General features: G+C 31.9%; 2 protein-coding genes across 6 annotated transcripts in view; both read left to right on the plus strand.

Annotated features, from left to right (window-relative positions):
* Positions 1-18,504, plus strand: part of LOC111618544 (bromodomain-containing protein 3-like) — a 110,649-nt gene that overhangs the window by 53,815 nt on the left and 38,330 nt on the right. For all 5 annotated transcript variants that reach the window (XM_023360099.1, XM_023360102.1, XM_023360100.1 and 2 more), the window contains exons 3-5: positions 13,457-13,675; positions 16,004-16,150; positions 17,446-17,514. In XM_023360099.1, coding sequence (XP_023215867.1) covers positions 13,457-13,675; positions 16,004-16,150; positions 17,446-17,514 — 435 coding nt within the window. The remainder of the gene's footprint in view (positions 1-13,456; positions 13,676-16,003; positions 16,151-17,445; positions 17,515-18,504) is intronic.
* Positions 8,456-10,207, plus strand: LOC111618545. Its single transcript, XM_023360105.1, has one exon. It carries the CDS (start codon positions 8,489-8,491, stop codon positions 9,086-9,088), a length of 600 nt encoding a protein of 199 aa, XP_023215873.1. The 5' UTR covers positions 8,456-8,488; the 3' UTR covers positions 9,089-10,207.

Genomic DNA, 18,504 nt, shown 5'->3' on the forward strand with positions numbered 1-18,504 from the left:
TGATTTAAAGGTTGAGGAGGTGGAAAGATAAAGGGAGTTATGTGTGTATTTCCAGTAGGGTCAGACTTATTGTAATGATGATTTTACTTGTTGTTAGTATTTACAATTTTTTATAAAACCCATCCCTATCCTCAAAATTTAGCTTTTTGCCATTTATAAATAGTTAAAAATATGAATAATTTTTAATAAAATATGATAATAGGTGGCACCATCAAATATTGTCTGGAAATTTAAGTAGCTCATTGCTGGAGTTTTTTAAGATGCAATAAAAATAACTTACTAATACAGTAGAGCGTCAATTATCCGAATCAATTGGGAACTGGGGTTGTTCGTAAAATAGATTTTTTGGATAACTGATTATACACTATTAATATAGTATATTAGTATATTACAATAATAGTATATTAATATATCCCATGTTTAAATTTTTCTCTGTTACGTGTCTCTTTGCATTGAATTTTCGTCGATGTTAAGCCTAACAAAAATTTCTATAATAATAATCGTGGCTATTGTATCATTAAAAATTATTTGTTTATTTTGTACAAACAAAATAAACTAATAAAACTATAAAAATGATACTTAAGAAGTTAATCTAGTATCAAAAATGTTTGATTCAGCATGACACAGTCTGACTGGAACGCTTTCAGTTAACCGATGTTTTGGTTGATCAACATTCAGATAATTGATACTCTACTGTACATTCTTTGGCTCATTTTCATTTGAATGACCCTAATAATATAAAACTTACAAGATTTAATCAATAATTTAATTACAAGATATTTTAATGTTCAAGGACTTTATATTAATTAATGAAATGTTTTCTTATAGGTTTAATGTGGAATGTTTTTTGAAACTTGATATAGCAAAATGATTCAAATCATTAATTAAGGAGCCAACATTTTATTCTGTTGAAATGTTTTTAGGAAATCTTTTTCCAACTTTGGCGATTTACTTAAATCTAGCTTCAGAATTGAATAGATACTTTTGAATAAAACATTTTAAAATGCATTATTCAAAAGAATTTGTTTGATTTTGAAGCTAGTTTATACAAACTGCCAAAGTTGGGAAGAGAGAACTTGAGAAAATGTTTTGATGGAATAAAAAAAAATTGGGTCCTTGAATGATTTGGTGTTAATTTATGATCAAATTGCATGAAGTCACTATTTAACTGTTCGAAGAATTTCAAAACAACTTTATCGTGTGCGTAATAAAAAAAAATATGTTGGATGTACAAGTTTGGTTGTTTTAATAACTTGGCTTAATTTAAATTGGACAGAAAAATATACTAATTAATAGTTTATTTTATTGAAAGGTAGGTAATAACGTCCTTATAAAACTTCAGTAAACAGATTAAAATTACTTATACCAGTGTTTCTCAACCTTTTTCTCATCACAGACCAGTAAAATTATGGATAATTTACATGGACCAGCAATTAAATGAGACTATGAATTATGCTCATATATGATTATCTAGAGTTACTGTACATAACAAAGTACCTATAGTAACTCTAGATTACTGTTTAAATGTCACCCATAATCAACCGTGCCAGCATCAGTACAAAAAAAAAATATTTTTCTGCGGACCAGTGGTTGAGAAACACTGATCTGTACTATCCTGCATCATAAAATTAACAGATAAAATTACATTTTTAGACAAGACAATCTTTATAAAAAATTTTTATATCTTTTAAGGAAATTAGTAAATCTTAAAAATGAGACAGTTTGTAAATAAATATCTTAAATCTTTTAAATTAAATAATATAAACTAGTTACATGTCTTTTCTGTAATTTAATTCTTCATTTAATGATATCATTCTGAAACTCTGTGAAAGATATATATATATTTACAATGAAAACTTTTAGCTAGTTATCTGAAAAATTCTTTAAAAATTTCTTAATTCATTAAACATTTATTTTTATTATTATGTTGAAACAAAATATCCTAGAATGCAGAAAGATTATAAATGTTGCTATTAAATATATTAATATATTAGTTTTTTTTAATGACTACTCTCTTACGAATAAATTCATGTATATTTTGCTTTTTTAAACCTATATCTATTAAAATTGTTAAACGTTGAATAATTTAAGTAGTAGTAAAGACATTTTCTGAGTCCATTTCAGTGTTTCTATTATCAGCTTATTCAGCATGACAAATACATCATACAACATATTAAAAAAATATTTATTATTATGTCAGTTGAAAATAAAATATCAAATAAATAATAAAACTAATGTAATAAATTTTGTATCATTTATGTACATGTATACTCTATGTAAGATAAATTTTTCTACTAAGCAAAATCACCTCTGTCTTTTTCAGTAAAGACTATCTTTTTTGTGGCTTTAATGGAAAGTTACCTGTATCTTGTAACAATAAGTTCTGTTTTCCATATTCTTAGTACATAAAGACATGCAAACACTGTTTTCTCTTCACAATATTTGCATCCCTAAAATATTTTAAATTATTATTATTGTTATTTTTTGTACTTTTATTAAGCTTATATTGAAAGCTGTAAATATAACTTTGTGATTGTTGAAATTCTATAAATGCCTGGTCTTATTTCAGTCTGTTTATCTGCCACCAATCTGCTTATCTGTAACAATCTAATAATTTTTTAATCAAATGATAAATCATTTTTAAGAAAATAAAAATAGAGAAGTGAAACAAAGTCAAGCTGATAATTTCTATTTCTTTAACTTTTTACCAGTTTTGCTATTTTATTTCAATGACAATAACTTTGTCTTCTTCCTTCTTTCACTTTATTATCACTTCTATACTTTTTAAATTTATTTATATTACTTTTCACTCAATATATTAACTCTGGAAATCATAAACTAATGTACAATAAATTTAATTTGCTTTGAAAGTTTTTCAGGAACAAAAAAAATAGCTAATTCAAAAATTTACTTAAAACATATCTTATATAAAAACTAGCAGACCCCGTCACGTGTTGTTGTTGCTCAAAATGTATCTATTATAAATTTATAACATTTCCTTGTGGGGGGAATTTTTCGAAGAATTTCTTTTTAGTGTACATTTTGTTGACCTATAATAGGGTACCTATTAAAACGCCTATTTTGTTGATTTAATAGGGTACCTATTAAAACGCAAAAAACCACATCTAAAATAGTATAAATAGAAGCAGAGTTCTTTACGGTAAGCCTTAATCCTAACCATCTCCCTTCAGTGGGGGGAATTTGACACATATATTATATAAAAACACGTGCGTATTCGAATGCAGCGTTGTGTCAAAATTTCAAAGGAATCGGTAGGAACAAACGAACATTACATTTTTATTTATATAGATAGATAGATGATGATCTGCTTTAGTTCATTTTCACAGAAAAGCATAATGCCTCACAGAAAAGCAAACTTAGGGCGTCGTACTCGTAGCGCCATCTGTTGGACATAAAAGCCTTAACCTAGATTATATATTTTAATTTATATGAATGTTTAACGGAATAATATACAGTCTATGTCCACCCTGAGGTTCCATTTTAAATATTGGTGAAAGAATTTTTGAAATCGGATGAGTAGTTTCGGAGATTACCTGCTACAAACAAACTTACATACATACTTACAAACATTACCTCTTTATAATATTAGTATAGATAAGTTACTAGTTATTACTTTCATCAAAATTTTAAATCACTGAGTGCTTATACATATATAAATCTATACAGATATAAAACAAAATGCATGTACAAATTATATTTTCATATTGTAGACATAGTACACAGTTTTATATCAGTCATTATGCTTTTATTCATATGTTCATATTATACTTTTCTAATTGAAAACAAGCACTATTTTTATATAAATTTAGTATTCCAATTGAATAAATCATAATTGTCTGTTTAGAGGTATTGGTGATACAATAATAATAATATAATATAGAATTTTACCTAAATGCAAAAATTTCCAGCAACAAAACACCCAAATTCAACCAAAAACAACCAAACAATTGTCTTAATTAATTGGGCTATAAACTTCCATTATTAATGATTTAGATACTAAGTAATTTGGTATTAGAGGTAGACATTAGGCACCATCTCTTATCTAAATTAATAATTTATTAACTAATTTAGAACCATCTGGAAGAAAAGAACTAGCCTGGAGCGGGACTCAAACCCACAGCCTTCGCTTACTGTGTGGTGCACTTGCCAGTTACACTACTTGGACTTTTGAACAATTCTTCACTTCCAGATGTATTTAAACTTTAGATATAACCATATGCAACATTTTTTCCAGGTGGTTCTAAGTTATTAAAAAATTATAATTATTAATTTAGATAAGAGATGGCACCCACCATCTACCTCTAGTACCAAATTACTTAGTATCTATTTATTAATAATAGTGGATTTATAGCCTGATTAATTAAGGAAATCTCTATCAAATATCTTTAACAAAAGCCATCTATCTTCATTCCAACAAAGAGGAACCCTGAACTCTGATTCTTATTGTGTTATAAGTAACTGCCATATGTTCAATGTGATTTAGTTCTTTTATTCTCTGATAAGTGGGTACATTGGGTATGCATTATCATCATTTTTTTTTCTTTTTTCATTTTTTGGGTATATGCTTGTATACATACTAGCACACACTATGGAAAAACAGTCAACCATAGAGCAAGGCCCTGCCAAACACCGAGGCAGTTAAACTCTTCATTCTCAATTATGAAGTGGAAATGCACTGATTTTATACCCAGATTGCTAAAAATTTTAATCTTCAACATTTTTATAAAAGATATCATACTATACACAGGTTATTTACCAATAGTAAAGATGCCTTAAACAGATTACGAGCCCCCGGGTACATATTGTTCCTTTTTGTTCCTTTATTGTTGAATCTGAACCAACAGACTGTTAACGTATATCAGCTCCTATTACAAGTTCCTAGACATGAGCATTAAAAAGCCTACAAGCCATTTGTTAACTTTAGTTCCTATATTATTTTTAGTGTTTTTGTTTTTATTTTTAAATGTTAAATAAATCAAATTTGTAAAAAATGTGTAATATATCATTTGTAAAATTAATAATGTTTTTTGTCATTTATTTTATCTTATAATTTACAAAGTACATCATATCCTGTGAGAATCTGGGAGTTGTTTTTCCGTAAATTTTAGCAAAAAGCTAAGTGATAAGAAGCTTTTCTTTGTTCCTATCTGTTTCCCACGGAATTAGAAAATAGACAAGTAGGTGTTATTTTAATGGTAAACAATCAACTAAGAAACTCGTGTTAAAAGGGGGGTCTTTGATGCAATAAGAACCCCTCTCATTGATCTGAGAAAGTTTCAAATTGAAGTTATAACAACTTATTATTGACGCGTGAGAAGGTCGAAAGTTAAACAATATAGCAATGAAAAGAGAACAACAAGTCTAATTCCCACTGCCCTAGCCAGACTGTTGATGATACATTGAAGGTATCATCACTAGAAAACAGTCATGAGACTAAATTCCCACACTCGAGAAGGATATAACAGCCATATACCCCATCATTGGGGCAGACATCTCCAGGAAGAAGCCATATAGATTGTGGCTCTCTCCTCCATATGCCAAGCGGACTTCACCATAGAACAGGTGACCACTAGCTCCCACCATACTTCAGTCCCTAAGGATTATCTTTAACTTTGTGAATTGTGCAAGTGTCGCCCAAATGCTTCCCCAGGCCTCCCTGGATAATTTACCACTTAGACTATGGCCACAACTGTATGGAGGTATGATGATTGATAATTAACCGATTTATGTGCACTCTCTCTTGGTCATCTTAGATATTAAACTAGAGTGCATATATAGCCCATAAAGATAATCCCATAGATATATATATATATATGATTCAATATGTGCTTGTCTGTGCATATAACTGTAATTGTAGCTGATTATTGTTTCATATGCTTTATTTGTATATTAAATTTATTTGTTTAGTTAATTGGGTGTTGACTTCAATTATTCGAAACAGACATTCTTTTGACTTACCCACAACACTCCCCACTCAATAAAATAGCCCTTTTATTTAAAGCCATCCAGTGACGCAGTGAGCGGCTGTTACCAGTCTGATGCCGATCAAATGGTTTAGAGCTTTTACCCTCTAACCCCAGCTTCTCACATATCCTGTTTGGAATGTTTTTCCATTTTTGAATATGTTCTTCCTTGTTCTATCTGTGGAATGGCCTTTTTACCTGAGAAAGGCCTATTAATGCTGCCAAAAACATTTTGTAATTTCCATTAAGTGCTATCTACAGGAGTAAGTATATACAGTATTAGTGTCAATTGTCAACTGTGCCAACTTATTGATAATTTATTATACTTATCAATAAATTTATTATTTGGTATACTAATAAATTATTTTGTACAATTTATTAGAAGTAATCATAAGTGGTGAATTCTTTGTACTGAATTGACTAATATTTAAACTGAGAAAAATGATATATAAGAGTAATACTACTAGCTTTTCTGTAAATTTATTAAGATCATAATTAAAAAGTAAATAAATACTGTAATTCTAAATATTAGATAATTACAGTAATGTTAAATCATTGCTTTTTCAAGTATTGTCTAAATCTTTAGAGTAAAACAAATACAGAATGCATATACAGTAATACCCCGAACTTACGCAATAGGTGGGTCCGAGCGGTAACCGCGTAAGTTGAATTCGCGTAAGTCGGGGTATAATTTTGCATATAAATACATACAAATAATTAATTTTTAATTGGGGCCGGAGACTAAAGAAAACAATAATTTAGAAAAAACTGTTTAATAAAATTTTAGATAATACATATGTATAACAAATTAGGCCTATATTATTTTACAATTGTTCACATTTACTTGATTATCACGCCATAATTTTAACATTGTTTCCATCTCAGCAATAATACCATGACATTTACGAATGATGCTTGAATTTAAAGATTGAGCATTTTTCACAGCTTTGAGAATTTTTTCTTTGCCTTTTATAATTGTTCTGACTGTCGATTCCGATAGATCAAACTTCTTTGCCAATTCACAAATTTTCATTTTTGTATCGAAGTCTTTAATAATAGGTACGTTCGTAAAGTGAAACGAGTTAAATGCGTTAGTAACGAATCGTTTGAAAAGTCTAACGAAATAGGAATAACGATGACTTCATTCTCGTTTACCCCTCGATGTGGGTTCCTGTCCATGGTGAGGGGACCTCCCAGAGATGGTTTAGTAACTTCTCTTTACCATCCCTGGGATCTGAACGCCCACCCACGTGTTTGCCGTGCGTGGTATCCCGTATGCCGGAAAGTGGGATCCTGGTAGTTGAGGGGCAACATAATGTCCCCAACACACTGCTTTGGCCCCTGCTTCGGATAAACGGGAGGCTCAAATCAGGTTCTGTTTGAGTCAATCGGCTGGTCGTTGAGTCATTCTTGACCTCGGCCTGGAGTCAACTGATCGATGCAGACCGGGTGGACACGTCAGTCTAGATGTGCTCTTCTTGACTGCATTGTGAGGGTATAGCTCCTGGGAAACCCTGGTGTGACATTCTATGGGAATCACCCATGTGACGGCATCCCCTTGTTGGGCCCCATAGTGGGTGGGGTCACTAGGAGCTGAATAGTTATTATTAAATATGGATTCATTAAAATCAAAAAACATGTACCAATGCATTGCCGCCAAAGGAGGTTAATTCTTCCAATCAACCATTTTATCTCATCGTCCATGCTGCGGGAGAAACACCTTTCTAAACGTTCCCCCTTTTTGATTCAGAAACTTCTCGAATCGACCATTGGGTATCTTAAAAAAATCCAAAAGTTGAGGTCAGGAGATCTGCTCGTAGAAGCAGCCTCCCCTCAACAGTCTGAAAAGCTTTTGAAAATGAAATCTCTAGGAGACATACAAGTCACCATCACACCACACAAGAGTTTAAACTCATCACGTGGTGTGATATCGGAGGCAGATTTGATGTCTGAAAATGAATCAGATATCCAGATAGGCCTTTCAGATCAAGGTGTCACTGCTGTCAGACGCATTTCTATCTGGCGTGATGGCAAGGTGATACAGTAGAACCTCGAAAACTCGACCTAATGTGGACCGAAGGGTGGCCGAGTTTGTGAAAATGCCGAGTTATCGGGAATGGGGTTAAAAAAGAATAAGTACGAGTATTTCCTCAGAAAATACTGTACTGTACTTGTACAGTATTTACTTGTACAGAATATAACAGAGAATAAACTGCCCAAATACCCTTAAACAAAGGAAAAGTACGTCCTTTATGAAGGCATAGAGCCACTACATGAAAATGAAAATTAATGAATACACTGTGTACAGTAATTTACCTGATAAGACAGACCTCAGAAAAATACTTTATGAGAGCTTTTATACTTTTATAAAGCTGTCTATAATGAAAATTAATTAACTAAGGATTTTTTCGCCCTGCCAAGGTGTGGACCAGTTATCCGGAGTGCTAAGTTATCGAGGGACGAGTTTTCGAGGTTCTACTGTACCTACAAAACATCTTATCCTCATGTTCAACAAGCCAACATTGCCATCTTCTGTTGCAGCAGGATATCTCTGTTGCCCAGTTCACCCGTACATCCCAAACCCGCTGCGTTGCTTTAAATGCCAGCGGTTTGGACATTCACAAACATCTTGCCGTGGAAAAAGTGCATGCGCTCAGTATGGAAAAGAAGATCATGACAGTACTGAGTGTACAACTACTCCATGTTGCATCAACTGCAAAGACGCCCATCCTGCCTACTCTCGGAAATGCCCTGCATGGCAGAGAGAGAAAGAGATTCAGCGGGTAAAAACTGTAAACAATTTATCTTACCCAGAGGCTCGGCGTTTGGTTACTTCAAGTGCTCCTTTGAAAGAAAAGACATTTGCGGCTGCTGTGAAGTCTACAAAGACACTTGGGGTTCAAACTGATATTTCTGTTTCCCCAAAGGAATCTGTTACTCGCCATGCAAAATGTTTAATACTCCCATCACAAAAAACACCAGAAAAGGAGAATACAAGAGTTAAAACACCCCTACCTAAAACAGGGGTAGTAACGAGAAACCTGGGTTCTAAAAAGGCTAGCAAGAACCCACTAAACAAACAGAGTGAAAGCAGCTCTCTCTAAATGTAAAAAATCAGAAGCTCACTCTATGAGTGAGTTTTCTGATATCTCTGACGAAGAGACTAATATGCAGGTGACAAAACCAACGTCACCCCCAAAAGAAAAACCCCCTGTCAAATTAAAGAGGGATACCATTACTAAAAATGCTGCCTCAAACACATAATGGATTATAAAATAACCCAATGGAACTGTCGTGGTTTCCGCAACAACTTCTCTGACGTTAAACACTTGACATCATCTACCCAATCTCTCTGCGTCGCATTCCAGGAAACCCATCTGAAACCTGGAGAAAATATTTCTTTAAAAGGATTCGATCTCTACCGCAAGGATGATGATAGCCACAACCGTGCCAGTGGAGGTGTGGCTATACTGGTTTCAAACCGCATCCCATCCTTACCGGTACAAATAACAACTGATTTGCAAGCTGTGGCAGTCAGAATTTCAATTGGAGTAACTGTCACAGTTTGTTCTATATACTTGCCCCCAGAAGTCAGAGTCAATGAGGATGAATTGGATTCATTAGTTGAACAGCTGCCAACTCCATTCCTTTTACTGGGTGATTTCAATGGCCACAATCCTATGTGGGGCAGTCCCGATATCAATCGTCGAGGCAGAGCCATCGAAAGATCTATCGGCAATCAGCAAATCTATTTATTTAATACTGGAGAAGTGACATACTTCCATGCTCCAGCAAGGACATTTACTGCTATTGATCTCTCCTTAGCAAGCCCAAACTTGTTTTCAGCATTTTCATGGGAGGTTGGATCTAATCCACTCTCTAGCGACTACTTCCCAATATTTCTAAAATACCAAGGCAGAGAAAGCAGTGAAACAGCCCATCCACCACGCTGGAAACTTGAAACGGCAGATTGGCCTGCATTCTCCTCTTTGGCTAACATCACTGAGGAAATGGTCAATACTGCAGATATCAATGATGCAGTTGAGTTTGTCACTTCCAGTATCATTCAGGCAGCAGAAAAAACAATGGGGAAAACATCAACTAGATATCCAAAACATCCTAAACCATGGTGGAACCAGAATTGTGAGGCAGCATTTAAAGCACAAAAGAAAGCATGGGGGATTTTTAGAAGATACCCCACTGCTGAAAATTTGGTTGCTTTTCAAAAAGCAAAGGCAAATGCCAGAAGAATAAGGAGGCAAAGCCAAAGGGATTCTTGGAGGAAGTATGTTTCAAGCATAACATGTTCCACTAGCTCAAAAGCAGTCTGGGATAAAATCCATAAAATTAATGGGAAATATGCTTCTCACTCTCTGTCCATGCTGGAAAATAATGGCCCAATAATCAGTGATATACAAGGTATTGCTGATTTACTGGTGAAACATTTTCTGCTTCATCCAGCAATATTATGTATCCAAGGAATTTTCAAGCTTATAAAGCACAAAAAGAAAAACAAAATTTAAATTTTTATTCTTCGTCTAATGAGGAATTAAGGAATATAATGTGCCATTTACCAGCATAGAACTACATACAGCAATCTCTTGTTCAAGGAATACTGCTGTAGGCCCGGATAAAATCCACTATAGCATGATTTAAAATTTGTCAAATAATTCCCTTTCTAATCTTCTGAGTCTGTTTAACAGAATATGGACAGAACATACTTTTCCCGACTCTTGGAGGCTATCTATCATTATTCCCATTCCCAAGCCAGGTAAAGATTGCAAGAATCCCTCTAATTACAGACAATCTCTCTGACAAGTTGTCTTTGTAAACTCCTAGAGAGGATGGTAAACAGACGCCTGATGTTCCTCCTAGAGGAAAAGAACTACTTTTCACCACACCAGACTGGATTTCGTAGGAACAGAAGTACCACGGACAATTTAGTAAACCTTGAAACATCTATACGCGAAGCGTTTGTTAGACGCCAGCACTTAGTGTCTGTATTTTTTGATATAGAGAAGGCCTACGATCGCTGCTGGCGATACACAATACTTCGTGATTTGCACAAATTCGGATTGCGTGGTAATTTACCAGCTTTTATAAAAACTTCCTGCAGAATCGAAGATTCCAAGTCAGGATGGGCAACACTTTATCTAGGCCTTTCACACAAGAAGAAGGTGTCCCTCAAGGCTCTATTTTGAGTGTGACTCTGTTCCTAATCAAAATTAACAGCATAGCTAACTGTCTTTCTCCCAGTGTAAAACATTCTCTGTACGTGGATGATTTTCAGATCTCCTGCCAGTCTAGTAATATGAGTTTCATTGAGAGACAACTGCAAACCTCCCTAAATCGCATAGACAATTGGTCCAAGACCAATGGTTTTACTTCTAATACAGAGAAGACCTCATGCATCCACTTTTGCCGAAGGCGTGGTATGCACCTGGATCCGGAAATTCACCTAAATGGGGTTAAAATCCCAATGGTCAATGAGGCAATGTTCTTGGGAGTTTCATTTGACCCTAAACTGACGTTTTTACCACACTTGTGCAATTTGAAGAGTGCAATTTGAAGATGTCTAAAATCTCCGAACCTTTTAAAGGTACTGTGCTGCTCATCCTGGTGAGCAGACAAATGTTCTATGCTCAGGGTTTATAGGGCCCTTGTCCACTCAAAGCTGGATTATGGATGCATTGTTTATGGCTCTGCGCGAGAATCTATTCTTTGGATTCTGGATCCTATCAACCATCAAGCATTACGCTTGTGCACTGGTGCTTTTCGAACTTCTCCTGTACAAAGTCTGTATGTGGAGGCTTATGAGCCTCCACTATCTCTCAGGAGAGAACAGTTGTCTCTTTTTTATTATATAAAACAAAAATCTCTTAGTAAACCTTCAGTTGATTGTACGGTATTAGATGCTCAGCTGAAAAGGTTATTTGAAGCTCGTCCAAATAGTGTCCCTCATTTGCCATAAGAATGGAGAATGTGAGCAGCAAGATTGATCTGAACACAGGCAACATTTCACATGTCGAGATCTGTAGTATATCACCTTGGTCAACTCCTTTGATAAGTGTTGACCTTAGCTCAAAGCAATTTCCTAAGGAATCCACGCCAGACTACGTCTACAGACAGCACTTTGCAGAAATTCAACATCATGACAGGAATTTAATTCCTATTTTTACAGATGGATCTAAATCTGATGATTACGTTGGCTCAGCCTTCGTCTGCCAGGATGAAATTGTGGCAGAACAAATTGCATTGAATTCTTCAATTTTTTCTGCAGAGTTGCATGCTATTTATTTAGCTTTAAAATATATAAATAGGAAAGGTCATCGTTGCTGTGTGATTTACACTGACTCAGTTAGTGCACTTCAGGCTTTGATCTCGTGTGAACCTAGTTCTCACTCTATAGTGATTAAAATTCATAATCTTATTTGCCATCTTCTTACGAGGAATATCTCTATAAAATTTTGTTGAGTACCTGGACACGTCGGCATAAGAGAGAACGAAGAAGCTGATGCAGCTGTAAAGGCAGCTAGTCCTTCACAGCATGAAATGTCTGTATCGAAGGAAGTGATTTGAAGCTAGTAGTTAAGAAACGACTGGCAGAGCGATGGCAAAACATGTGGAATGCACAAATCCACAATAAACTATACGAGATCAAGCCGAATATAGAAAATTGGACATGTAACAAACATTATGACGGGAGATCTGAAGTAATTCTTACTCGTTTGAGAATTGGGCATACTCGGTTGACTCATCTATACCTTTTGAAGGGTGAAGACCAGCCATTATGCCAATATTGTAACTGTACTGTAAGTGTTAAACACACACTTTGCAATTNACATGGATAATCCGAACTATAATTATTTATTTGAAAAAAATATTATGTATAATATGTATTATACATACATACATATAATCAAATCTTAAATTGTGATACATATTATAACATGCAACTAAACGAAACTTTGTATAAATGTACTCACTATTGTTTTCTCCTCCGAAAAGAAACATCCGACTTGAAAGAAGCGGCCTAACTAAAACCAGTCCAGCTGACTTCAGATACCCCCACCACCCGCTTCAAACATCTAAATACGAGTACGTGCACACTTATATGATGCGGAAACATGAAAGCGAGCAACTATTTAAAAAATACATACACGTATAATTATTTTTTTTAAATTAAATTCATGCACGGATAATCTGCACACGGATAATTGGGAGTTTACTGTATTTCTCAAACCTATTTAATGTCAGTTATATATAACTAACGTAGTTACATTTTTCAAGAATTGAATTAAATTTAATATATAATTTACATTGATATTTATACTGTATTTGGACAGAGTTTAATATCAATGTTTGAAAATTAACACATTTGAAATTTTTGCTAACAAAATTGTTAAAGAGGTGTCAATAATATTAACAGATGGATTTTTATATTATTAAAATTTATATTTTGATGTCCTCAGAATAGTAACGATATGGCATCTATCAAAGAGGAAGAACAACCAAGTTTAGAACCCATAGACGGCATTGTTCAACCTCCGTGTATTCCACCTCCTGATAAGCGCCACCGAAATAGTAATCAACTTCAGTTTCTGTTAAAGAATGTGATGAAAGCAGTATGGAAACATCAATTTGCTTGGCCTTTTCACGAACCTGTTGACGCTGTTAAATTAAATTTACCGGTAAGTAATAATGCTCCATTATAAAATTTATTAATGATTAAATTTTTGTCATGTTGAATATTTTTATATTGTATTAAACAGGTATTAAATGAATAATTTTTGCAGAAAATAAAATTTGAGAAATAATTATCTAATTTAGCAAAACTGCAGAATATTATTGTTCTTTGAACAGTAAAGAACCTTATTATGAATAATAATCTTGCAATAANTAATTATTATTAAAATTTTCTGGATTTTTCTGAGTTTCTTCAGGTTTGTAACAGCTAAATAAGGCTACTTTCCCGTAGAAAGACTTCCAAGAAGCAACCTCCTCAGTAGATTACCCGCGAATGGCGTGCCGTATACAAACAACAACATCGGATTAATCTATTTTAACGCATATGTTTAACAAAGTATCCTTAATTTGCCACTTCTCCTAATAAATGTTTTTTAAACAAATTACATCTGATTGAGCGGGCAGTCGTTCTTCATTCCTCCGCCATTTTGGATGACCTTGATTGCAGGGCAATCAGCATGATCCATAATAAAAACCATATCAAATTTATTAGCTAAGCTGTATGTATGTCTTGAATGTATTTAGTGCCAGTTAATCCTAAATCAAACACTTTATAATGAATATATTATTTTTAAACCATATCAAATTTATTAGCTAAGCTGTATGTATGTCTTGAATGTATTTAGTGCCAGTTAATCCTAAATCAAACACTTTGAAATGAATATATTATTTTTAAAATTAGTTTTTGAAGCAGAGAAATAGAACTAATGTTAAATAGCTCTATTTGAATACTATGAAGCTGGTTATATAGTAGTGCATTTATACATTTTAACTTAATGTAAAGTTCTAATGCTGTTTACATTAAGTTCTGTTCATTACAAATGAAATACTGAAGTAGAGATGATATAATACTGAATGCTGCTGATACTTGCTTCTATTCATACTCTGCAGGTGTTGGTAATAAAAAACTCTGAAAGCTCATTAGTTTAGAGAATATTCTCTTTGTTCACTCCTGTTTAAGTTTAAATTCAAATATAAAGAAATGAAAGTTTACAAATTGATTTACAGATGTCATTCAGATCACTCTATGCAATTGTAATTGTTTAGTTTCCCTAAGAGTAATTGAATTTTTTCATAGAAAAAGAATTTGAAAACACACTTTAAATAAATTTATAACAATGTAGAAAAATCAACCAATTGAAAAGTTAAAATTTAACCAACTGGCTTAAGATATTGCTAAATGTAATGATAAATTGGCAGACCTAGCAAAATTTACTCACAAGTTGCCTGTCCATTGCTACATAGTGTTCCCTATCAAGTTGGTGCCCTCCAAAAATGACAGCCATACATTATATGGCCGTCAGTAGTAAATTGTATGAGTGAAGCTCCATTTACTGGAGGAAGTTTTACAGCACAATATGGCCATTGCTGTGTTTGAATGTCTGCCATGGAAAAACAATACGAAGGATATGTATCAAAAAGAAACCCAAATTCTTTTTTTATTGAAAAAATGTTTTTGGCTTCTGTTGCGCCATACACAGTTTCAATCATATTAAAAAATTCTCAAAGAAGAAAAATCCATTACAACTTGTTACATAGCTTTTCATTTATATTAGAACAACATTCTATGTAAATTATGTAATAAATAAAAATTTAATTATAATTATTAAATTTAATAAGAGATGGCACCTAACACCTCTCTCTAGAAATAAATCATTTAGTAATTAATTAACTATAATTGTGGAAAAGTAGCCCAATGTAATCCAGTTCCTATTATAAACATATTCAATGTGATGTTTATCATGCTATACACTGGGTTGCTTGATAAATTCACAGCTAATAAGTTCAAAATTATCTAACACACAAAAAAAATTTGGAATATTATTTTGATTCGTCAGAAACCAAATTTTGATTCAACTTAAAGTGCAAAGGTTCGATAACAGAGTCATAATTTGGATTTATTCTGCTTTCTATGTATTACCACATAATGATTATCAATATTTTCTGCATTTTAAGTCTTGTTACTTTTCTCTTAATTTATATTGTCATTCACTAGACTGACTTCCATCTCAGAATGCTGTCTTTTTAGCAATATAATCCAAATTTGAATTTAAGTGTCAACAGTCAGCATCAAACTATACAGCTGTGAATTTGATATTGATGCTGGCTGGACTTTAACTAGAAGTCACAACAGATAATTTAATTTTAGCAACCATTAGAATCAATTGAAACTAAATACTGACTTCAAAAATTAATTTTTATATATTTTTTATTTGTTGTTCAATATTTCTGTATTGTAAAATAAATATGTGATTTTTTTTTCTCCCCTCCAGGATTATCACAAAATTATAAAATGTCCGATGGATTTAGGTACGATTAAAAAACGACTGGAAAGCTGCTGGTATTATTCAGCTTCAGAATGTATAGAAGATTTTAAAACTATGTTCACAAATTGTTATGTATACAATAAACCTGGTGAAGTAAGTATTACATTTTAATTTACATATATTAAACCTCAATGTTACTATCTTTTCTAACAAATATAAATTTGAAATTTAAAAATAGTAAATCGGTTTACTATATTACGTAATTTTTGCTGAATCGAAAATAATCTCTTTTCCAAATAAAAACATTTCAGTTCAATTTTTATTTATAAATAAAAAGATTTTAATGAAGTTTTGCATAATGAAATTAATTTATCAATGATAAGTTTTTCAAATTTTTTTGAAAATTTGAAACTTAATTATTTTAATGTAGCAAGCAACACAATACATATTTTTGAAAGAAATTAAGAAAGTGGAAACTTTTAAAAAAATTAAAATAATTATAAACAAATTAATTGCCTAGTTCTTAATTTTTTATTTTTCTTTCAATTAGGAATAATTTACATCATGTAATTTTTTAATTATTATTGCTACTATTTGAATTATGTTTATTATGTGATGATGCTACATTGCTTCTATTTCTGCTTTGTAAATTATGTGATTTGTTTTATCTTAAAAAACAAGAACTTTATCAAATTTTTTCCAATTTGATAAGTTAGAATCTTTATTCATTCGGTGTAACTACTATAGATCAGCGGTTCCCAACTTATTTTTATCGCAGAACCCTTTTCACCTTAGTAAAAATTGTTGGAACCACGACAGTTTTTAATGATATTAGATAAAAACAATTTCTTAAAATAAAATAAAATAAAAAAAACAGATTATAATGGAAAGCAAATATTATTACTTAATTCAAACTAGTCATTAATGTGAAGGATTATATTCCTGTTATTAGATTCAATAGGCTTACACTGCAGATATTGATGAATAGAAGCATATTTAATGATTGTATTATTATTTATGTGTTGGATACTTTTTAAGGTTTTTTAAATAATTTTATAGCTTTAGGTTATGTTTTTTTGTTTTTACGGTTTTCATTATTTTGTCAAACATTATATCATGATTTCAATTCATTTGATTATCCCGTAAATCTGTCTCCATGTTTATAAAGCTATAAATAATCTAGGACTCAATTTGAGATTAGAACAATTACACCTCACGTCGCAAATCTGCATTGGCACATTCATACATCACTAGACTCTATGGATTTTATTGCTGGAACCCTAGGGTTCCGTAGAACACAAGTTTGAAACTCCTGCTATAGATTATTATGTCAATAAATATTAAAAAGAGATTATTTTGTCTGTTTATTTTTAAAAACTTTACTTTTTTTTCCAGTTAAGATTTAGGATTTGTAATATTATAATTAATATTTTTATTTTTTTTTACAGGATGTTGTTTTTATGGCACAAACACTTGAAAAATTATTTCTGACCAAAATTACAGAAATGCCAGAAAAAGTTAGTTTATATAATTTTTAAAACAGTGTTGTTTCTGTTTTAGTAATTATTTTTTCTCAAATGTTATACATATTAAAAATATTTTTTGAGAATAATTGTTTTTAAATCTAAAGTTAAAATTTTTATAAAATTAATATTCATGATAATTACCAGGTGTAAACTGCTGTATTCAGGTAACCAAAATAATAATAATTATTATATAAAAAGACTTATATAAGTGGCCAAAAACATATCTTCAGCTAACCACAAATACAAATGAATGATGTAGCATGCAGATTTAAATTTGAACCATGAGAATGATGCTATTTTGCATCTCTTAACAGTATTGCAGAGCAGCATCTTAAGGGATCTTCTAATCTGAACTTTAAACCCGTCCAGTGCTACAATGCATTTGAATGGTTATGTTTATAGGACGTTTTTGATCTTCTGGGTCTCTAGAACATGATGTAAAATATAAATAAAAGCATTATGTTTAAATAAATATCAGTAACAATGAAATTTAATATTAAAGAAATTAGAAAGATTTATTTTATTGCATCAATAATACATTTTATTAAATAGTTTTTAGCAAAATCTATGACAAATGTTATTAAAAAAAAGAAAGAAAACTAATCTGTAAGATTTAATATTTGAGATATTGAATGTTATATTTTTATTAATGGATCTTAATTTTAAAAAAATATAAAAAGTATACAGTAATGAAGACATATACAAAAAAATATTCATTCTTCTTAAACATAATTAATCTTAAGCTTTTTTGGTCAACATATCAGAATTTTTGAAATACATAATTGATAGTTGAAATTACTATATCTCCCTAACTAGTGATTGCAATACTAGTAAATTGTTTGCTGTTAATCAGGTTTAAAAAAAAATGCATTTGCAAATATACCATGAATTTGATTATTTTTCATCATTAAAATTGGTAAGAAATTACAGATGTAATAATTTTTGAGGCTAAATATTTACATACACCTGCTCATATATTTT

This window comes from Centruroides sculpturatus, unplaced genomic scaffold (genome assembly GCF_000671375.1).
Source record: "Centruroides sculpturatus isolate CEXI.00-Female unplaced genomic scaffold, Cexi_2.0 scaffold156, whole genome shotgun sequence".
Lineage (NCBI taxonomy): Eukaryota > Metazoa > Arthropoda > Arachnida > Scorpiones > Buthidae > Centruroides > Centruroides sculpturatus.

Excerpts from the sequence above, each read along its gene's own strand:
- LOC111618545 (XM_023360105.1), top strand. The coding sequence starts at position 8,489 with ATGTTCAACAAGCCAACATTGCCATCTTCTGTTGCAGCAGGATATCTC.